Here is a 23,715-nt window from a genome sequence, read left to right on the forward strand (position 1 = left end):
ATAGACAAAAAAAAATAAAAAAATATATATATATATATGATGCAAACCAAATATCAACAGAGTTCCGACTCCCATTTAGGCCTATTCGGGAAACAGAGAGCTTTAAAGGAATGCACAGACCCAAATTTTAGGCTTATTTCTTGACCAATAATGCCAGAAATTTCGGTTTCACAATGAATTATGGTAAGTTTTTCATAGTATGATATTGTCTATCTTAAACATAACCTCTCGTGACTTTACTTTTAATTTTCTCAAAAAACATCATACCAATAGAGATTAGGTTTACTTACTTATAAACTCATGATCCTTCTCTTAACTAGCCAACGTGGAACTACTTCTCTTAATAATGTTCAACACAAAGTTCACTCACTTGAGTGGATTATTCTAATCCAAGCAAAGCTACTAATACTATGAGTTGGAACCCACTTCTCCGTTCAAATGGACGCATGGGGGATGCAACGTCAGAAAAGATCGAATTTTTTATTTTGCTTTTGTTTAGCTTTTAACAGACATCTCCATGTTCATCAGCTGTGGCATTGTTGAAAACTGAGTCCCATCTGAACATAATGTTAATTGCAAGATCTTCTTCAATCTTGTTCTGCTGATTTTTCCACATTCTCTTTTGTCCAATATCAGCTTTACGTACTCCTGCATCATCACAAATAACAAATTTAGCTGAAGATCTTAAATAAAATGGTCGTGTGTGAGTTTGGTTAGCTAGAAGGCTGTTAGTTCTTGCAGGCCTGTTGGAAAGAGCTCATGAAATGGTTAAAACATGAATTTCAGTCGAAATGCAGAGCAAATGCTCGATGAAAGGCCATAGAGAGAATGATGCATGAGAATTGTTGAAGATTCGGCCTAAGTTTCGCAGTACTTTTGTAACTTTTATATTACCGACAACCTGAGGAAGACAGCGATTAGGGTTGTCTGCTGTGCTGCTTGCAAAATCTTTTGAAGTCCTTTTCAAGGGGACAAGCATAAAATGATGCTTCTCCATAACCACGAAAACTGAATCAGCACACAGCCCATTTTCCCTAGCAAGCTTATGACTCTAGACAAATAATATACATTGACCGAACTGGTATAACTCTTTTCCTTGTCCAAATATATAACTCTCCTTTCAGTTAATTGAACTCTGATAGAACAAAAAGACAAAGCAAAAGGATAATAATTGTTTACACAAACAGAAGACACGGCTTACATTCATTACTATATATATATATACCCTACACATAAAACTATAAAAGCTCAAAAGGCAAAGAATCTCCTCTTTCTCAATCTTTAGCTTTGCGATTGAATGGCAATGGAGGAAACTACTAGACCAACCAGGTCTAAACCAAGGAAGGGCAGGCTGCCTCCCAAAAGAGGAAGTATCAAACTAAAAATAATATCCAAGTTCTTTGAGAAGGTGGTTGGATTTGCATCAAAATTAGCAGGACAACAGAAACAAAGGGGCGTGGATCGAGCAACAACAGAAGAACCATATCCTAGACGACTATGCGCCCAAACTCAATGCAGCCAATGAGATCATTATGATGAGTGTATGCTACCAGTTTTATTCTACTATGTATAAATAGTATTTCTATGTTGTTCACATGCCATGGTTAAACCTACTACATTATGCAACCATGCTTGATCTCTACTATATAACAATCTTGTGCAATAAAGAAATAATTTTATGTTACTTAAATTCACCATTGGACAATCAAATCATGCATGCTCTTGAGATCAGTCCATATGAAGTGGGAAAAATTAAACGATGCCTCAATGATTGAAATATTTATATTTTTAGCTTTGTCTCCATGTCTTATCTTTGTCTACCACTCAATTTTAGTTGTTAAAATCCAAGAAAAGTTTGAAACAAAATTTGCCCAACACTTTTAAATTTATATTAAGATATTTGTTTAGAATTTTTAAAAAAAAAAAAAATGAAAGTTAATAAAATAACAAAGAATATTGTCTACAAAAAAAAAAAAAAAAAAAAAAAAAAAAAAAAAAAAAAAAAAAAAAAAAAAATTATAATTTCTTTGGAATAAAACCAACCAAATTAAGCCCTTAGATACTTTGTTATGCAGGCTGAAAATATGGCTCATACAATTCAAGGGATGACGCAAAAATAAGCATAACTCAACAATAATTGACATTTGTTCTTTTTCTTGTAGTGGAAGTCTAAATTCTCCGACCCCATTTGTTATACTAAAAAAGAAATCACGAGATGATACATAAGTGAATCTCTTTATATTTCGTGGTTTTCTACGGTGTAAATTCACAATGCATGAAGAAGGAGAACCTATTATGCATATCTTTCTATAATATCCTAATCATCCACAAGAAAACACCGATCTAATTATTCACAAACTTCAATCCTACATATAATGCACATCACCTAAGATAACTTAGGAAACACATTCTCATGAAAATATTTCATCTAAAAATACAATTCTCCTATCTATTTTCAAACCCACTCAACTTTAACTTATAGTTTTAATAAGTTCGAGTTTATGAAAGCCTAAGACTGGTAATGTCTAGGATTGTCAAAATTAAACAAAAAGGGGAAACATCCTTATGTTTCTTACTCAAAAAATAAAAATCAAGTTGGTATAGCTTGTATTTGGTTGATAAATTTAACGCAAAGCATAGATTTCATAGACTTGAGTTTTTTTAAATATCTATGAGTGTTTAGGCCAGCGTGCATACACTTCGACTATTCTCGTAGAACAATTACCTGATCCTAATATATTTGGTTGCCGAAAAAAACTAGTTGGATAACTACCACTACCCATTCCTTTGGCTTCTTACCCCTTTATTGTTTAACTTGGCTCTTAGATAATTAAGCTAATCTGCAGTGGTTATAAGCTTGGATTTTTTGTAACTTCAGTTTACATAAATCTACATTAAAAAAATGCACTGCAATGTTTGTGAACTGATGTAGACATGCCTTATGTACTCAATAATAAGCATTTCAGTGCGAGACAGTGCAATGCCAAAGCCAGCAGCTGCCAAAGCCAGCAGCTGCCAAAGCCAGCAGCTGCCTCCACTCTTACAAATTCAACTTTTTGTGTGTAGGGCTAAGGCCAGACAAGATATCAGTTCAACACCCTAGCTTGGTCTCCTCAGTCAATGGATCAAGTTTTTTCTATATGCCTGTGTTCTCGGACTATTCAAAGATTTTCCAGATTTTATTTCTTTTCTTTTCTTTTCTTTTGTTCTATTGTTTGTCTGCATTATTTACCCAATTTAAAAGTTTAAAGTGACACAGATAGTCAACTTTCTATAAAAGAAAAAAAGTCGGGCGGCCAATACGGTTAAGGAAGAGTCACGAATGATCCAACTTGACATTCGAGGTGTTGTTAGACTTAATTAGTCAAATCAAGTTAGTAAATTGATATCAAGAGAATATAGAATTAAGGAAGAGATAGACGAAGGAGATATACAAACATGAAGAACTCGTTAATGTGAAGGAATTCTAAATTTCTTTTATATCCAAGACCTGTTGAGTTAAGAGGCTTAATAACATTGCATTGCGATTTAATCAATTAATAAATAATCAAGAGTCTCATCTGCACCTAAGATGAGTTTTTTCGAGAAAATTAGTATAAAAGGGAAGAGACAAACACTTTGGAAAGAATTTTTTTCAACACATTTAAGAAGAGACTCTCTCACTCACTCAATTTCCAGTCACTGAGCTTTTTCTAATTTTTCTTCCTTGGCTTACTTATGGAGACCTACATCCATGAAGTTTATTTCCTTAAATGAAGTCAATTGAGATACTTGTTTATAAGTCTTCAACATAAATCTCGGACGTCTAATATATATGGTTAACTTACCCATTCTAGTCCCTCCATTCATTCCACCTTGAGATCTTAAATTCCATAAAGTATTTTGATTGCATTGGTTGAACTTAATCCTGAAATTTTTATTATGTTTTATCTTAGATTCTATTTACAAAATTTGTTATTTTTAGATTTTATATATTTATAATATCTTTTATCCTGGGATTCGAAAGTAATTTCAGAAATTGAAAAAAAAAAAAAAAAAAAAAATAGAATATTAAAATTAACAATAAAACTTGTAATTAGTGGCAGAAATCTAGAATGAGAGGGCAAGGTAACTTGGTAATTGACCCAACAGGGGAAAAAAACATTAACCATGTGAAACCATAATTAAAGATAGTACGAACTATTTTTTTTGTCAACGAGAAAGACAAAACTAAAGAATAAAGATAGGATTGAATATTAGATTCCCACAACCATGAACCTTTGCCACAATAATTACGGGCATGAAGAGAAACGTGAATGCAACATAAATACGTGGGAAGCTTCAGCCCATTATTGAAAAATGAGAAGGAAAGAAAGTCATAATAAAAATCGATTCACAAAAAATATTAATTTTTGTGTTACTGTCGTTGCTGTTTTTGTTTCCCTTCTAGAATGTGCATTAATTTAATTAAGTGTAAAACTTATAAAGACATATAGATAAAACAAATTTATAAAAAAAAAGGAAAAATAAAAAACAATCTCTTACTATTTAGGAAGAACAATATTAGAAATCGCTCTTCCAAGTTCTTCAGTTCTAAGTTCTTCATTTGTAGTGGACCACAAATCAAAAACAATTTCAATTTTGAAAAAATCGACCATTTTGTTAATTAAATTTTAGCATATTACTTCATTCACTAAATTTCTTATTAAATTTGTTTTCATGGGGTATATCATGTATTTTAAAATTTTACAAATAAAAATTAAAATGGTCACTTTTTAAAAGTATCCGTGGTCAATTTAAAAGTATGGAGATCAAAGAATGTGTACAATAAACAAAAACTGAAAGTAAAGGCTTCAATATTACTTATTATACACATTTTAAAATATTTTAAACCGAAAGTAAAGCCAAACATCAACCATGAAAATGAGAGAGAATGATTTTCATTCCCCAGTTAAGCTTCAATAAACTAAACTAGTAATACAACCTTGGTTTAAAACTGTAAGCTGTCATAGGATTGGTTTCAATTTTGAGTTGACCACATTCGTTTAAAAGTTAATGGGCTTGAAACACGCTAAAGTTTCATTTCTTATGAAGTAATTAGAGTGTTCAAGAATTAATCATACTTCTTGATAATTAGATGTCAAAGGAAAAAAGAAACTTAGTATATATTTTTCAAAATTTATTCATGGGAATCCTATAATAATGCCTAGAAATGTGTTTAAAATCATGGGACGCCTAAGTTTCTGCCGTAGCAGACACGAAGCAGAAGAATGTACGAGACATGATCAGAAGACTCAAACTGAAGCAGGATGTGTATAACAGAAAGCCGAAGAAGATAGAGAGCTCCAAAAAGCAAGATAATTCCTAAAAAAGTTGAGGATTAGGAGACTTACTCTTATGTCTCTATTATTTGTACACGTCAAGAGAACAGAGCAGCATTCGAATACATAAGCCTTCCATTATTGTCAGTGGCAGACCCTGCGTCAAAGACAGTTTTAGACAAGAGCAAGATTATCACACAAATTCACATTAAGAAAAAAAAGACATCAGAAGTCAACTTCCAAGACCTTCTCTAGTAAAAGATCATTAATACGGTGCCAACAAATGGAGTGCCATTGCCTAAAGCAAAAGGTTCCAAGTGGAGGCTTTGAATTTGCAAGGATGTTTAAGCTAGCCATTGAGCATCAAACGCCTAACTCTTGTAATTGGGTCTGTCTTTTGACCACCTTGCTTCCAGCTCATTTAGGACCAAATCCAGGGCATCGTCATCACCATCTTCATCAGAAATAGTTTAATCACCATTGGCGGTCACTGAGATAATTGGTAATAGAAACAAAATATTTAGATAATGATATTTACATTTAACATACAAAATAAAAGAAAAAATAAACTATATCGAACAGATTTTCAACAATCTTAATCAGAAACTCAATAATTTAATGCGATAATTCTTGATGCAGTATCATACAAAAAAAGGTTTGTAAAGAAAATCCAAGTAAATGATTTAAGGTATTACATAAAAAAGGAATAACATATCAAACATGTCCGTTTGATGATATGCTTAAAGAAACAAATATGATATTTTACGTTCAAATTCATTATTTTCACTAACATTATCAAACTACTGTTTATATTTCATAGCTTCGGTCAAAAGAATTAAAACTAAAGTGCGAATGTCAAGCCATAAGACTGTTGGACGAACACGACTCTCCCCAATGGTATGATATTGTCCACTTTGAGCATAAGCTCTCATGGCTTTGCTTTGGGCTTCCCCCAAAAGCAAACCCATGATCATTCCCTAAATTAGCCGACGTGGGACTTTCATCATCCAATACCTCCCCTCGAACAAAGTATGCCTCCCCTTAATCGAGGCTCGACTCCTTTTTCTTTTGGAGTTCGTAGTCATTTTTTACTATGCCTTCAAGGAGGCTCGACTCTTTTTTCTTTTGGAGTCCTTTGTTCGACATTTGAGGATTTACTAATCTATTGGCACGACTAAGTTTAGGGCATGGCTCTGATACCATGTTAGACGAACATGACTCTCCACAATGGTATGATATTGTCCACTTTGAGTATAAGCTCTCATGGTTTTGCTTTGGGCTTCTCCAAAAGGCCTCACACCAATGGAGAGAGTATTCTTTATTTATTAACCCATGATCATTCTCTAAATTAGCTGATGTGGGACTTTTATCATCCAACAAAGACTATTATCATCAGAGCTTTGCTCTTTTTATGCCTGTTACATACTTCAACATCATCAACAAACTGTCTTGATCAACAAACTGTCTTGAATCAGATAGGAAAGTTCACGGTTACTACCATTGCAGCAGGGAGAGAGGCTACTAAATGATATTATGCAGCAAGTTTTAGTTTTGGTTTTGAAAAAACTTGGTATTCTGTTCATTGAATATCAAAATTAACACAATTGCAGATCAAGTTTCCACTATCCAAAGTGGCTATTAACTCAAAAAGTTTCGACAATGATACGAGGGAAGAAAACCTCAGACGATCATTCGAGGCTCTTTCTGCCAGTGCAGCAAAACAAGCTTCTCTTTCTGCAAACTTTTTCTTCTTCCATTGCATGCATAACTCAGGAGTCATAAGGGTTGATGTTGTTTTAGTTATCCTGGCATGCTAAATCCAAGACATAATCGAGTCAAAACCGTATTAGGCAGCCAGAAATTGTCTATCATAAACAATTAAAATTGAAAACGGTAATCCTAATAAGACCAGCTCATGAAATCGCACCTGATTTTCTATCCCCTCGATCCTCCCTCCTCAGTAGACATATTTTCAGTCTCCTCCTATAGAAGAGCTTAAATCTTTAAAACATACCCAGCAAATAGAGCACGCCCATAATGACAGTCCTTGCCTACATTTGGGCGTAACCAAAACCAACCATATTGTTTCTTCTCCACAATCCAAGAATTACTTGCAAACCTGCAGATAAGGAATTTCAGGAAGATGAATATCGAAACAACTAACAATTTGAACCTTATTAGCGATCTGGATTTGAAAAGTAAGAAAATCCTACTACAGTTCATAATATAAACTTTGTAAGTTGGTTGCATTAATTTCATCCGTCTAGCAACCACCAACGTGGATGGTTAACGCTAGAAACCAATTTTTTTTTTTCTCGACACTCGCACACCAAATCAAATGCTATGTCATTACGCCCGGCAGATACAAGAATGGCAAAATTATCAATGAGAAACCGGAAGAAAAGAGCGCACAATCTGGTTGTTTTATTCAGATTTCTTTGACTCAACGACCTTGTCCAAATTCTCTTGGTTACAATCTTCCATTACTCATTCAAGTACAAAAGAAAATTACAAAATAGGAAGTATAAAACACGCATTTACAGGCAAATAAAGTGGAGGTGTTATGAAGCAGAATCAAATGCAACTAAATGAGGATATATTGAAAGTTAAAACGATTTAATCTGAAGGTCAAATAATCGGTAGCAGTAAAATTGATCGAGAAGCATCTAAGAGATGGTTTATTGAAACCTTCGCAGTCATTTTCGTCTGATAGGGACTGAGCTGAACCGATTGCTTGATGCTCTTGACATAGTTCTCCACAGTTTTGCTCCTGTTCATGTTTTTCGATCGTTACTTCGGCGGCGTCTCTTATCAGCGTAAAAAACGATTTAATCTACTTTTCGGAAACAAAATCTACATATGCCATCTGATTATAATCTCCGAACGTGTTCAACCGAAAATCTGATATTGGACAGTCTGATCGTATCGATTTCCGGTGGAGACAGTGAGCAAGAATCGGTCGTTCACTGATGGAGTAAAACGTGATGGAGAAGGCAAACTTCGCGCGGAAATTCAAGAGTTGGAACTTCGCCAGGGGCTCTTTCTCTTAAGTAGTATAAAGTTATTATAAATGTACCCCGTAACTTTCAATTATTTCAAAATAACCCCTTCCTTCTAAATCCAATTATCCAAATGTTGTTATTGGCAGTTGAGATATTAGCTCAAGCAAACCGTTCTACCTTACTGCAACATAGAGACGGAAGGAAGAAGATTGTAAAGGTGACCTCATTACCCACACCTCTCGTTAGATGAATAGAAAACCTTTGCCGCTTTGAAACATTTTCAAAATCTTGCAAAACTACAACATAATTTTTCTCTAGAAACTCGGGAGGTTCCACCATTAAAAGGTTGGAATTCAATCGTTTCGTCTTTTGAAGTTCCTAGGTTGAGAACCTAATTGAAAATCGAACAACCCAACTCAACCTCTCTGATTAGGGTTATTTTTTTTTAATGAACTCGGATAGGTCAATTCCTATTTTGAGTTTTGGGGTTCCATTTTCTAATAAAACCTACCGAGTAAAAATCCATTTAAATTTTAGAGATTTTAATTTAAACATGTTTTTCCTTATGTCTTAACTGCACGTCTCTATTCACGTCACTATTCATAATTTAACAGATTCAATTTCACAATCTATTAAAAATGTGGTTTAGTTCAGTCACCGATAATAGAAAAGTCAAATAGACGTTTATGATCACTTTACAAGAAGGAAAAGTCCAGCTAGTGAAAATATAGCGATTATGATCAAAATATAGCTACTGAAAACACGATACGAAACTAGTACCCCGTGGAAGCATTCGAGAAAACAAAGCAAAAAATATCCATTTATGAAACAAACTAAAATACAAATCATACTCAATTTTTAACCTAATGAAACGAGTGTTAAAAGATGGTCTCAATGTAAATTTTGTTGTCTACTGACTTCCAAAGAGACAGGAGGTTTACAACATTATATAAATTGCATCAACAACTAGCACGTCCACAAACACTTGGATTTCCTTGCAATATATCAATCACATGGTTTTCTAAGGCACATTTTGTTGAATTTGAATTGAATTTACATTAAAGAGTAGAGTCTTACCAAAAGCCTTGCAAGCAAAATAGCATCAACAACTGGTTCATCCATTATTCCTCGCAAACTAACATTTGATATTTGCAATTTCGAGAACAGCGACGAGCTTACCAAAACCTTCTCCCGCAACAATCAGAGTTTGACTTAGACAAGTTCATGATATTCAGAGCCTTTAGATGAAGAACGCTCTACTAATACAAGTCAAGCCACCTGCATGAGAGTAAGCATTTACTGTATTCATCAGGTTGAAGCTCAAATAAACGTTCTTGCAGTTCTGCGAATGATCAAGGAAAAGTATGCATAAGGTATTGACATATTCCTGAGAAAAATATATATCTACTACCATACTTGTATGGATAGATCTTATTCTCTCCCACTCCAAGCTTTGCTTTAATGGATAAATAGCACTGAACTACTATGCTAATTCACAAGGAGGAACATAGCTGCGCCCATTACCCTTTAGAAATGGTTACATTTTCATCTTGGCTGCAGCAGAATCAGTAAAATTGAAACAGATTTAGTTCAATACAACTTCGAGGTGAGAGATGCAATACCTAAACTCTTGAAAGACGAATTCGGGCTTGAGGTTTTTCCTGCAGGAGGAACATCAGAAAGCTCTAACATGTCATATACAAAGTTGAAAGGAATTATTGGAAGGATTAAGTACTCCACTAGGAGGCCAGCAGATGTACAGAAGCTGTATGTCACAAGGAAATCACTGCAAGACTGGCTGCAAAGAAATTAGTGATAGTAGAAGATAGGTGTTCAATACCCCCAGGATGATTTTATGTTAAAGATATAATGATTATGTGCTATATCTTGTAGTTACTTTTTCTCTTTGCAAAGCAGTATAAGTAATGTCCCCGTATGATATGATACAAAATGAAAATCTTAATCATCATTCATATCATTCATATCATTCATTCCGTTATTACTCCTCTTTTAGCCAATTTAAGCATAGCTCAACTGGTAAAGATATGGTTCTAAATCAGAATTTCAAATGCTCACCTCACATGTTAGAACTTATACACTTAAAACCGGGTTTCACTTATTAGTTATTTCGAAAAAAATACAGCCACGATAATGTTGGTTTATCGATTCAAAAGTTTTAGGAAAAGTTTTAGGAAGCATGATTGAATACCAAATGAAAAGAAATGAGCATTGTATCACTTCCTATATCCAGAATGAAACAACTTGATACAGAACCTGGGTCGGTGAAAAAGAGTAAGAAAACAAAACCGGAACCAAAAACTTTCAATAGCCCCAACTGATAGTGATGAGAAACGGGGCTGCTAGGACAAAATAGTTGTAGTCAAGCTTAAGCACCAAGAGAGGTATTAAAGTGGGCGTACTCCTAAATTCCTCCAACTACAGATCCCCCCTACCTAGGACAAAGTTCTTACAGTCCGATTAACCAGAAGACCAATACCAAGAGTTTGCAGGCATATAATCAGTTAAAAGAACAGCATTTTTTCTAAACTATAAGATAATCATACCTCCTTGATATCATGAACCCTGATTTCAATTATTCTCGACTATTATGCCACTGTTATCAAATAACTAAAACAAAAGGACAATAAACATAAAATTGGAAGCAAGAGTATCTATTGAAATCCCTTCAGAAAGCAGGTATTTCTTTACCTCTGAAAGCTGAATATGGTTCGGTCAGAGATAACATTATCTGATCAAACAAACTGATCATTGCTCAACTTTCCTAATGTTGCAACAGAAATTCAACAATTGATTACAACACACACTAACAAACTATTGGATCACAGCCAATCCTTCTGCTGCAGCTTCAATGGCAGATAAACCTCCGACAGATACTGAAACCCGAATGAGCTCAATGCCTGAATCTCAGCCTTCTGCTTCGTCTTCACCATTAAAGTGAGCTCTTCAACCCAACCTGGATTCTTTTTAACAAAATCTTCCTCTAACAGATCTTTCCCAGTCTTAATATCCTGCTCTGTCATAGGTAACCTGCACTGCTCCGGTATATTATATTTATCCAAATCACTCGGCCTTATTCCTAGCCACTTGATATCAGGAGTAGTCAAATTAGCACTGTCATAAGACATATTCTTTGATCCACATCCATAGACAGATAGAATCTTCAACCCATATGGATCACTGTCTACAAGCGCAAGCACTGGGAGCTTCAGCTCCATTTTCATCTTCCTCAAGAACAATCTCGTGGCCACATCTGGTTGTCCCTTAGCGGTCACAATAATACATGGAAAGCGATTGTAAAACCTATCCTCAGCTAACCTAATATACGCGGCATCTTTCTCAACTAAGAGGATAAACAATGCATCACTCTGCATATCTCCAACTCTATCAATATTTGGCGGAATCGCTTTTCCGCCCATGCCCATTTTAGTGCAATCGATCATATCCCCATTGTCACTGAAAATGAGCCTTCCCACAACCACTCCTTTCTCCGCAGCAATCACATTGAGACTCGACCGAGTACAGCCGAGAATGCAAGAAACATCATCAAGCACAGAATCCGACTGAGTCTGATCCTGGAAGAGCTTTACATCCGTGTAGAACAGATCTCGCTTGGTCACATGGATGTTTTTTATGCAAAGTTGGTGGACAAGCTGAAGAATGCGAGTAGTAATGGTGGACTTCCGAACAGTGGAAATATTGGCGTAGGGTCGAATGGCGGTTTTGTCTTTCAAAACGATGCGATCGAGCTCCGGAACGTACAATTGATTGGCCGCCGATCGAGAAGGAACATCAAATGCAAAACCATTGCCGGAAAGAATGGAACGAGCAATTTTGAGGATAAGATCTTCAATTGTGGACTGCACGGAAGAAAGCGAAAGATCGGTGACCTCGCGGCAGGAGGAGGAGAGGCCTAGGTCGTCGAGGGTTTTAGATGAAGAGGAAGATGGGGCGGTGGAGCAGTCACTGAACTCTTTGAGAATCTGAAGAATGATAGAATCAGATTTGAGGCTGTTCTTGAAGGGAAGTTGAGCTTCAACGTCTGGATTGAGTTCAGATCGCCGGCGCTTTCTCTTATCGGCCATGGGGATGGAGGGAGAAACAAGCGCGACTGATATGTGGAGGAGCGGGAAATGAGTTTATTTGCTATATATTTAGGGCTTGAAAAAGTAGAGAAAAAAAATTAAGGAATTACAAAATACATTTTAAGAGTTGTTTTAATTGATGTCAGATGTTAAACAAACAATCATTTTCACTTTGAAACTTTAAAATATACTTCAAATAAATATATTTTTTTTCAACAATTACAAAATTCAAAATTCAAATTTAAGTGTAATTTTTTTTTTTCAAAAATTTCAAAAAATTTCGAATATTTGAATTTAGTTCATATGCTTTAAATAAACTAATCGGATTAATTGAAGTACGCGTTACATGTATGCTTCAAACATCGTATCACATGTATGCGACCAAACATTAAAGACAAAAATCATTGACCAAAAAAGTATGTATGGTATGTGTTTGTGTGCTAATATCAATCTTTATTTGTATTAGTATTATTGTAAATTAGGACCTAACTTACCTAGATCATTAATATGCTTATGATATTAGTGTATGATTCAATAATTATTCAAACACTTTTCGCCCCAGTCGAAATATAACAGTCAAATTTCATGCTAACAGATATTGTTCGCTTTGGTCTGTTACGTATGACGTTAGCTTCATAGTTTTGAAATGCGTATGCGATAAGAGGTTTCCACACTCTTATAAATAATGCATTGAGAGGTTTTGACATCATTATAAGAAATGTTTCATTCTCCCATCCAACGAATGTGGTGAGATCTCACAACAGACGTATTTTAAAATCGTGAGGCTAACATCGATACGTAGCGAGTAGGCTTGACCCGTTACACTGAAATTACATATAAATCCACAAAGGGAGATAATCCATACTGTCCCAACTTTTCAGAGTATAAAATTAACTGTTCCCTAAACAAAAACTATACTCTTTACTATCCTTCATATCAATGTTGTTTTTCAAGTGGGCTATATAATTTCAGGGCGTTTTTGTTCCATAATCGCTACCTTATTGCAAACCAGCCTTAGATGGCAATGGATCAGTGCAGTGTGAGAATCCCTCTCGGCTTCATGAGCAACAAGCCTTGAGGATTTCTTGGATATCTGGATCATCCCCAGCTTCTTTATCCTAAAGTTCAAAAAAATTAAAAGACGATAAAAAGTTTGACAATTTGTAGCTTTACAGAAAAAAAAAATGGTTTTCTGAAAGTTCATCTTAGATTAAACCCTGAAGAATTGGGGTCAGAATTTTTTTTCATCATGCAGGAAAATTTTGTAGATGTTGTTTTACCAGGAAAAGAAAACCATCGAGAATTATTGATCTGGACAATGGACATGTCTTGTGAATGTAAAAGAGATATCAATGAAGAACATGTATGGACAAGTGACATACCTTGTGAATGTAAGAGATGTTATTTTTACCGGGACCTGCAACTATGATGCCGCCTTGCTGCCTGAAAAATGGCACGAATATGCTTTCTTGTCAAGCACATTTGAGAGAGATTGAAAAAGAAATGAATGTGTAACCGTCCAAGTCAATCGCTAGCAGATATTGTCCTCTTTGAACTTTCCCTTTTGGGCTTCCCCTCAAGGTTTTAAAAACGAGTTTGCTAAGGAGAGGTTTTCACACCCTTATAAAGAATGTTTTGTTCTTCTCTCCAACTGATGTGGGATCTCACAATCCACTCCTCTTCGGAGCCCATCCTTGCTGGCACTCGTTCCCCTCTTCAACCACTAACAGATATTGTCCTCTTTGAACTTTCCCTTTCAGGCAACATCCCCTCAAGGTTTTAAAAACATGTTTGTTAAGGAGAGATTTCCACACCCTTATAAAGAATGATTCGTTCTTCTCTCCAACCGATATGGGATCTCACAATTCACTCCTCTTTGGAGTCCAGTGTCCTTGCCGGCACTCATTCCCCTCCCCCAATCGCGAACATATATTGTCCTCTTTAAACTTTCCCTTTCGGGCTTCCCCTCAAATATTTTTAAAACGCATCTGCTAGGGAGAGATTTCCACACCCTTACAAAAAATGTTTCATCCCCTCTCCAGCCGATGTAGGATCTCATAATCCATCCCTTTCGAGGCTCAGCGTCCTCACTGACACTCTTTTCCCTCACTAATCAACGTAGGATCTCACGTAAGGAATCTGAAAATTGGTCGTTTATAAACCAATAGTCAAGTCCTCAGGATAATGAACAAAATTTCTTGGTCATGCCATGATGAGTTTCCAACGGAATGCGAAGACTAGCTAAATTGAATCAGTGATGTATTCAACCTAAGCCATTTTATCCAATGAATTTCAGATGTAAGTTAGTTTATGTGATAACTGATAATGGGCAGTATATATCAAGATCAGTGGATCATGCTGCTTGTTCATGTCAACTCAGGAAATTAGATCAGAACACTCAACCATGCTCTGAAATCTGAAACCAAAATGTTAGAGAGAGAGAGAGAGAATAATTGAGCTTTTTAGTTACCATCCCCCTCTAGACACAGTGTCCTTTTGAAAAGAAAGATTCCAATCTTGCCGATAGCCTTCCATGTACAGCTCAATAATCTTGAGACCTGCCTATAAATTCAGACAAGCAGCCATAGTAAGCACCTACAAGCTGATATTGCTGGTTATAACATTGCTATGATACTGAACTCCTAACATACTTTGGGAGTAAATGTGGTTGTAAACCCAGACACAAAATTTAGAGCCTCATATGATGAATGTGCAGGATCAGCATAAACTTCTGAAACAGAGAGTATGCTTCCATCAGTTCAAGTCAACAATCCAATTTTTACAGCCAGAACCTCTCCAGATTAAGTTTGGTTCTTAAGAACTACTCTGTTTATCTATTTTCAGGTCCTCAGCGGAAATATTATAAGATGTTAAAGGGACAACAGTAAAATTTCTCTCAGATCAACATATGATTCGAAGGAATATTCATTGCATGTAAAATATTTAACCAGCAGTAGCCAAACTAGATAACCTATACTCATCCTGCAAATTTCTTCATCAACACCGGATCGATATCTATTATATATTGTACACATAAATAAGCCACAAAAAATCAGTGCCAAAATTCGTCCATGGTGGCAGAAACTTACCTCCCTGAAATTTTGTTTGCTCATTGAATGCTTTTGCCTGCATCAAATTGCTAACAATAAATAAGGATCAATGAAGAGAGAGATAGATTTTGATGTGAGAAATAATGATGCAGTGATAATTTATTCATGGTCCATAACCATACAGTCCAACTCAAAGGCAATAATGGAAAGCTTAACAAATAATGTGTGTCATGATCCAAAACCACATGCTTAATAAACCCCTCAAATATAGCATTTTGCTAGAACTCCATTGAGGATTAATTTCATACCTGATCAATGCTCCCAGGTCCAATCAGCACAAGAGCCACACCGGATGCGTCCAATAAGTCCTGCTACCATATCATGAAATGTATGACTTAATTCTTGAGAAGTTTCTTAATTTGCGGTAGAAAAGCCATTTATATGCTTGATGCATCCCTGTAACAGCACAGCCCTATAGATAGTAGATGTCCTCTTTGGCCTTTCTCTCAAAGTTTTAAAACGCGTTTGCTAGGGAGAGGTTTCACACTTTTATAAGGAATGTTTTGTTTCCCTCTCCAATCGATGTGGGATTTCACAATCCACCCCCTTCGGGGCTCAGCGTCCTCGCTGGTACACCGCCCCGTGTCCACCCCCTTCGGAGCTCAATGTCCTTACTGGCACATCGCCCCGGTGTCTGGCTTTGATACCATTTGTAACAGCCCAAGCTCACTGCAAGAAGATATTGTCCCCTTTGGACTTTCTCTTTCAGGCTCCCCTTCAAAGTTTTAAAACACGTATGCTAGGGGAGGTTTCCACACCCTTATAAAAAATGTTTCATTTCCCTTTCCAATCAATTGAGATTTCACATCTCCCATGAGAATATTGACAATACAATTGGAAACCAATCGATTGATTCCCCTTGGGGGAAAACATTAATATATATGCATATATCCAAATTAATGGCGAGATACTAGCCCTAATATTGCCATGAATTAGCAGTAAAAATGGAGCAAGCTAAAATTATACTAATATGAGCAAGCTAAACATCTAGCTATGCTCATATTGGCAAGCAAACATTATCCATCTAAGCAATTCTTTTATGGATTCCACAGGTTCTTTACCATAAATCCGCCATTGGACCCAAGATATTAGTTACCTTCTTAGAAGCAAGATAATCAGCACGTTTTCGGCAAAAGACACACCTGCGGCAACGCATATTTACTTACAAAGCGAAGAATACGAATTGAAAACCCGTTGTCAATTAGATAAAATTCAAACAAGTACCCAAAATGACGAGCAAATGCGACCACGGCTTTCCTGTCTTTCCAGAGATCGGAAATCGGAATTCCATTTCCGTTCAAGTCAAACACCTTAACCGAATCCAGTAAATCCGCAATGTTCCCAGACTCCACATACGATCCAATTCCTGTAAACCACATTTCACCAACCACAGCCCGCAATAACAAGGGAAAAACCGTAAATCACAGAGCGATTTGACTTACCGGGAGAATCAGATACTGCCGACACGACGACGCCAGCTCGCTTAAGAGAGAGTTTAACGGTATTGTTGTAGTGCGAGAAACTGGAATTAAAAAGAAGGTTTCGATGAGAAGGATTATAGAAAACACGAGGCGATTGGCTGGATTTCCTTTGTGGTGCCGCAGAACCGTAAGTCGGTGAAGCCGATAGAGTCGCCGCCATGTGTTCCACCGAAATCAGCGGCCGGGGGGAGCCGTCGATGTAGTGGCTGTTGAAATTTTGGAACAGAGGCTAAACGTGGCGGGTAGATGAACAACGATTTAATTTTCCTGCGATTATTTTAAACCAAATATTGAGCGGACCAACCATATAGCGCCACATCATCACCTTTTTTTCTACACTATCACTCTTGGTCTTGGCAGGCTGAAGAATAATTGGTGCCTTAAAATCGCGTTAGAAATTTACCATAATTTTGGCAGGAAAAAAAAATTCAAAAATAATAATTTTTTTTTTTATTTGAATCATATTATAAAAAATATCCATAAAAATTTAAGAATAATATTAACATCATTTTCTTATCGTCAATATATGGACAAAAACTATTTCCCAGTACCTCATAAAATTTAGTAAACAATGATTCAGTTCATATTAAGGATGTTTGTATAATAAAAAAAAATTAATTTAGACTAATCCGAACAAGTTGAAAATAAATAGTTGGGTTGGGTTGGGTTGGATTGTAAAACTATTTAGGTTGCTCGTGTGAGCCCAACAACCCAAATTTTTCGGTTGGTCCAAAAGATTTTTTCAACCTTGTGTATGCCTTTAATTTTTATATATATATATATATATATATATATATATATATTATATATATATATATATATATTTTTAATGATTTAGTATTTTTATTTTAAAACTTACGAGAATTAATGTTAATATTTAATAAATTTTTAATAGATTAAATGAGTTTTATTATTCATGTAAATCAATAATTTGATTAAGAACTAAAATGTGTTTAGGGGTGAAATGTTGGTTAATTTATAAAATAATGGCCTATTTTTTGAAATAATTATAATGTCATTTCTCGAACGCGCGCGCGTGGATCGCTAGAAATTGGCAATCGTAACTGACGAAGCCCTAGTTAAAATGCACATCGTTACATCGTCTCCAATCCTCTTGGACGAACGACGACTTCCAGCAGAACAGTCCCCATGGCGGCCTTGATCCGCTACTCGAAATCCTCTGCGGTTTCGTCTCTTTCATCCTTCTCTCTCGTCAGGAGATGCTTTTCTTCAGCCGTTGCGTCTGAGCTCAGCTCTCCTACTACTACCCCTTTGCCTTCCGGTCTTAACCGCCATCTTCCCCGCAAGGATCCTAAAGATCGGAACGTTCAATGGGTATTTCTTGGATGCCCTGGTGTCGGCAAGGGGACCTATGCTAGTCGTCTTTGTAACCTTCTCGGTATCCCTCACATCGCCACCGGCGATCTCGTCCGCGAAGAGCTCACCTCTTCCAGTCCACTTTCTCGCCAGGTATTTCCTCATTTCATCATTTTCTGTCACTTGAAATGTAATGTTTCTGGATCGTTTTTTAGCTCCCGGTTTGAATTGAGTTTGATATTGAAACTTAGTATCTTGAAGGATTGGTAGTAGATCGGATTTGGCTATTAAGTCAATCAGTGCGTGCATTTTGTCAAATTGTTGATTTATATTAAGTCAATCATCGCGTTCATTTCCCGTTCTTATTTATGTCTCATCCTGATCTCGCTTGTTGCAGCTGTCAGATATTGTTAACCAGGGTAAATTAGTATCGGACGAGATCATAATCAACTTGTTGTCCAAGAGACTTGAAGCTGGTGAGGCGAAAGGTGAATCTGGGTTTATCCTCGATGGTTTCCCTCGGACAATTAATCAAGCAGTGAGTATTCTGTGGTAAAGATGAAGCGTTTAAACATCGACTGAGTGATTGGCATGTACTCCTTACCAACATGGTTGTTCATCATTTTGGATCAATGAATGTTTTTTGGCCAAATAAGGGTTCCATCAATAACGATTAAAGAATGGTTTAATGTAACTCTAGCTAATAGTGAACAGCAGTTCCGACGGTCCATCTTTTGAAACCGAAGGCCATTTCCTTGTCACATCCACTCTTAGATTAGCAACAGTTTAATAGTCATGAACCAACCTCTATATGAAAGAGATTAATAAATCATTATAATTCAGTTTTTTTAATTCGTATGTCTTTATACCAATTGATCTTTACAGGCTCATAGATTCTGGTTTATTTGGTTGCATTTTAGGAAATTTTGGAAGAGGTGATTGATATCGACTTGGTGGTTAATCTAAAGCTTCGAGAGGACGTGCTACTTGAGAAATGCCTTGGGAGAAGAATCTGTGGTCAGTGTGGAAAAAACTTCAATCTTGCCTCCATTAATGTGAGGGGCGAAAACGGCCATCCTGGAATGAGCATGGCTCCACTGCTTCCTCCTACACATTGTATGTCTAAACTAATTACTCGAGCAGATGATACAGAAGCAGTTGTAAAAGAGCGTCTTCGAGTTTATAATGAAAAGGTATCTTGCTATTTTCTTGCATTGGATATCAATAGAAGAAAATAAAGGTTTTCAGTAGGCTTCCAGTAATACTTAGAACTTTTCTTTTTACGTGCTGTGATGTTCATCTTTTGATGGTATTAAAGAAGTTGATGGTTTCTTGTTTCCTCTTTTTTTTTGCTTATTTGTGTATGGCATTAGAGTCAACCTGTTGAGGAGTTCTACCGCAGTAGAGGGAAATTGTTGGAATTCGACTTACCTGGTGGCATCCCAGAGTCTTGGCCAAAGCTACTCCAAGTTCTTAATCTGGATGATTTTGAGGAGAAACTATCTGCAGCAGCCTAAATTTCTGGCCCACAAATGGTTGGTTAGTTGATTATTTTCAGCATATACAACAGGCATAAACAATTTTGCAGAACAATAAAAAGAAAACTAAAAGTTAAACGAACATGAGGTTTAAATTTATTCTTCTAAATTGTTATGTTCTTTCTTCCCCCAATTCGGAAGGATGGAGAGGAAATACTTCATATTTTATTGTTTGGTCGAGTAGATTCGCTGCAAACAGGGATTTGTATCAGTGTTGGGTATAATATCTCTACAGAGGAATAATGATATTTAATTCTTGTAACCTACTGTTAATTATTGAAAAATTGTTCCTGTTGAAGATTTTTATGTTCTGGCCTTTGGTTGGAAAGAAACAACCGGACTTTCAACAACAAATGTCTCTCATGTGACAGATCTATGGAATCTATTTTTGTAAGTGATTCTTCCTGTTTACACATAATAGTTTAAATGATCTTTTGATATATTTGTGGGCCTTTTTGTAACACTAGTTCCCCGAGGTATTTTCCCTTGTATATACACTGCATATCATCGTCGAAATATCTGTTTCTCAGTTTTAAAAGTGTTCTAGCAAGTTAGTCCTCTGTGGAAGTATATCTATATATGGGAGAGTTAGGTCTAGAATATTTGTAGGGATATGATTTTCTTGTATGTTTTTGTAAAAGACGGATGTAAAAAGTTGTGTTAAAAGATACTAATTGATGATAATGATGGATTTTGATGATAATCTAGTTGGACTAGAGTAGACAATTGCAGTTGGCCTAGCTGGTTGGCTTTAGTATTTGCCGAATAGTAAGCTTTCGCAGCTGCAAATATTGGATATGGGGGAGTATGGGGGTACAATACCAACTCTTGACTACGATAGTTTGCGTTCCATGTTACAATTGCACTTCTTCGGGACTCACAGAGTGATTGTATGATACTTACTCTTGCTGTTGACTAAGTCAATCAACTCAAACTTGGATCTTTAGTACCACAAATGACCTGTCTCGTTGCCTCTACCCATTCTTGGAAAATAGTTTTAGGAAATAGAGTTAGTCAAAGTTTTGGAAAAACTTTTTTTGAGTAGGAAGATTTTATATTCTAACAAGCAAGAGACAGCAACATTTTTAACATATAACTTCGGTAGGAAGATTGAAAGAATGGTTACATTTCCTAGAGTCATTATGAAGCAAATTGCCTTCGCTGGTGTAAACATTGAAAGTGGTGATGAGTGATATGCGTACAAAATTATAAGAATAGTAAATAATTATGCTAGAATGGACGGGCATACCATAAAAGTTTGGTAAAAAGTTAAGAACATGAGAGTAAGGTAAAATGTTTGTAATGGACATGCGGACATGAGGACATGAATAACATGCCTTGGAAAAATATGATTGTGACATTCTCATCCACTTGTTGACATCCTTGACAACCAACCGTGCTCGAACTCCACAATTTAAATAGTGGAAGACTTTAGGTATCAGTGTACTCTCAACTAATCCGTGCATTGTGGAGACCCTTCCTCTTTATAAGTAACTTTTGTAGATCTTTTCTTGGTTTGTCATTTTGTTGTGTCTCTTTGCTAATATCTTTTTTACCTCTTTTCGATGGTATTTTTTACTATGACAAGAGGCCGAAATGTCTCGTTGTAATTGATATGTACTGGGTCTAGATGATAGGGAAGTTGTAAGCTTGAGGACTTTTTCTTATACAAGGGTGGTCAACACATGGCGTGAACAAAGTGTCTTTTGTGCATTGAAGAACTCTTTTGACAATTAAAGTTGAACTAATCTAACATCCAGCACATTAACCCAATTCTTCTTTCTCACATCTGTCTTAGATATTCTTTGAGCATACTATTGAAGTGTTTGGTCTTGACACGTGGTGATAACTAGGAGAGATATTTAGATTTGAGCTTAACAGACCGAATAACATTGTCTAGGTCCCTGTGAATCGACCATCATGGTCATTAACAATGTTTCTTAGAACACCTCATAACTTAACAACATGGTTAAAGAACTAGGTTGTCATTGTGGTTGAACACGCCTTTGGTGTTGGAATGAAGAATTTGTTGATGATGATGAGGTGGGTGATGAAGTTGAGGGTGCACCCTCCCATGACCTTGTAGGCATGTTCTCAAGTTTCGACACACGGTACATGCAAATGTTTGCCTTTAATGTTCTTATGAACTGTTCCATTCAAAGAGCCAACATGTACAAGACTCCATGTTCACTCTTATGACTAAGGGCATCAGGTTCTTGATTAGCTGAGACATATTATTCTCCTTTAGCTTACTTTGATGACAATTTTGGTTGGTTTAAAAGTGATTTTTCTTTTCTGGTATATTATTATTATTATTATTATTATTATTACTCCTATGTAAAACTTATTTTTATAATATTTTTAATTTTAAAATATGTCACGTCTACACATTCATAACAAAATCATCGAGCAAACAATTATATTAAGCTGTTTCATAAATGTTAGTGATTTTATTGTATGATTTTGAAGTTTATTGACTAAATTAACCTATTGTTCAAACCTTAGGGATAAAAAAATGTACCTAAACTTATTTGATATTTAATGCATATTAAAATTGTGGCTGCCTTATTTATTAATTATGTAACTAATTCTATGATATAAATTGTAAAGAAACAAATTTTGACATTTCCGTAGCCATGTAATGACATTTTTTAATTTTTAACATATTTAAAGTCGAATTTAATTGGATTATATATTTCATTTGTGGAACTCAAAATAAAAATAAAACCATCTCCTCTCTCACCGATCTTCGACCATGAAAAGTTTATACAGTAAAAAAAGTAAATAAAAAAAAATGTGGATGAATATATTTGAATATTTGACTTTATTAACTATATTTTTGCCTAAATATATAATGTATAACATTAAAACATTTTAGTTTAATGTGTTTTATATATTTCATTTGTGCATGATTGAGGATGATGATGTAACGTGGCACTTACCTATTGGAGGGTTAGACTAATTTATAATATTATGTAACATGGCATTATCTATTGGAGGGTTCAAACTAATTTATAATATTTTGTAGAAAGAAATAGAATATTAGATCGAATTTTTGAATTACTCTTTATCCCAAAAATTATAAAAAAAATCAAATTATACGAGAAAAGAAAAGTGTTCCATTATGATTATCAATCTTCTACTATCACCCATAGTATATCGCAACCTTTCCAAGTAACTATTTTGTGATATTTTTACGTAATCACGTGCGATTATAAATTACGGACCAATGAAGTGAGACTTTCGATTGCTCTATACCAGACCGTTGGTACCAGCAAAATTTAACCCTGTCAATCTTTTTCAACCATTTTTTAATTAAATAAGTAAACTTTTTTTTCATCTTAAGCATGTTTAGTTTATTATTTATGTAAATTTTGAATTACTTCATTTTAGTGAAATGCAAATTTTAATATTTTAATATTGAGTTTTATGGTCTTGTTAATTAGGGGTTATTATTAAATATGTAACATTTTTTTTTTCTAATACATATGGTAATACATTTATAATTTCATTGTTAGTGGAGAGTTGGTTAAATTGAAACTAACTTTATAAACCAAAATGAAATATAATATTAAATGAAATATTATTACAGCTCATATATCTCATTCCATTACAGTTCATAATTTTAAATTATTCAAATTTAGAAACTTAAAATTAATTCCTAATGTTATAATTTGTTTCTTAATTTTATGTTAAGATAATAAAAATTACCAAGTATGCTCTTGTCATAATTTATCAATAAAATATTACGCGTAGTTAAATAATTAAAAAGCACATATTTAGATACATAGATATGGTTAAATTATTTATTTTAGTGGATTATATTTATACATTGAGGATAAATAAGTAATTTCGAGATATTAA

At 35.2% G+C, this 23,715-nt stretch overlaps 3 protein-coding genes and 2 long non-coding RNA genes across 8 annotated transcripts; 2 read left to right on the top strand and 3 right to left on the bottom strand.

Moving 5' to 3' along the window:
• Positions 1 to 316: 316 nt before the first annotated feature.
• On the bottom strand, positions 317 to 5,793 carry LOC111477700. The gene is made up of 4 exons (XR_002717335.1): positions 5,547 to 5,793; positions 5,373 to 5,457; positions 902 to 991; positions 317 to 648 (listed from the first exon to the last, which is right to left on the bottom strand). It is a non-coding gene; the product is annotated as an uncharacterized LOC111477700 (long non-coding RNA).
• Positions 991 to 1,732, top strand: LOC111477701. Its single transcript, XR_002717336.1, has 2 exons — positions 991 to 1,081; positions 1,286 to 1,732. It is a non-coding gene; the product is annotated as an uncharacterized LOC111477701 (long non-coding RNA).
• Positions 5,794 to 6,662: 869 nt separating the features above from the next.
• On the bottom strand, positions 6,663 to 17,253 carry LOC111477698 (thioredoxin-like protein AAED1, chloroplastic). Of its 4 annotated transcripts, XR_002717333.1 has the most exons (11): positions 16,958 to 17,253; positions 16,740 to 16,881; positions 16,612 to 16,657; positions 15,764 to 15,826; positions 15,495 to 15,531; positions 15,057 to 15,136; positions 14,876 to 14,967; positions 13,788 to 13,848; positions 13,399 to 13,523; positions 13,273 to 13,344; positions 6,663 to 6,678 (listed from the first exon to the last, which is right to left on the bottom strand). XR_002717333.1 is itself a non-coding variant. In XM_023121579.1 (9 exons), exons 1-9 carry the CDS (start codon positions 17,154 to 17,156, stop codon positions 13,464 to 13,466), a joined length of 780 nt encoding a protein of 259 aa, XP_022977347.1. In that variant the 5' UTR covers positions 17,157 to 17,253; the 3' UTR covers positions 13,212 to 13,463. The 4 variants fall into 4 exon arrangements, 2 of the variants coding, with proteins under 2 accessions (XP_022977347.1, XP_022977349.1); XR_002717332.1 differs by lacking the exon at positions 6,663 to 6,678 and having other exon boundaries at positions 13,212 to 13,344; XM_023121579.1 differs by lacking the exon at positions 6,663 to 6,678 and having other exon boundaries at positions 13,212 to 13,523.
• On the bottom strand, positions 10,956 to 12,453 carry LOC111477696 (DNA topoisomerase 6 subunit A). The gene has a single exon (XM_023121577.1). The coding sequence runs from the start codon at positions 12,403 to 12,405 to the stop codon at positions 11,143 to 11,145; it is 1,263 nt and encodes a 420-aa protein (XP_022977345.1). The 5' UTR covers positions 12,406 to 12,453; the 3' UTR covers positions 10,956 to 11,142.
• Positions 17,254 to 18,085: 832 nt separating the features above from the next.
• On the top strand, positions 18,086 to 20,198 carry LOC111477697 (adenylate kinase-like). The gene is made up of 4 exons (XM_023121578.1): positions 18,086 to 18,466; positions 18,711 to 18,851; positions 19,234 to 19,506; positions 19,687 to 20,198. The coding sequence occupies exons 1-4, from the start codon at positions 18,146 to 18,148 to the stop codon at positions 19,828 to 19,830; spliced, it is 879 nt and encodes a 292-aa protein (XP_022977346.1). The 5' UTR covers positions 18,086 to 18,145; the 3' UTR covers positions 19,831 to 20,198.
• Positions 20,199 to 23,715: the final 3,517 nt, after the last annotated feature.

The sequence above is a fragment of the Cucurbita maxima genome, unplaced genomic scaffold (genome assembly GCF_002738345.1).
Source record: "Cucurbita maxima cultivar Rimu unplaced genomic scaffold, Cmax_1.0 Cma_Scf00004, whole genome shotgun sequence".
NCBI classification, from domain to species: Eukaryota; Viridiplantae; Streptophyta; class Magnoliopsida; order Cucurbitales; family Cucurbitaceae; genus Cucurbita; species Cucurbita maxima.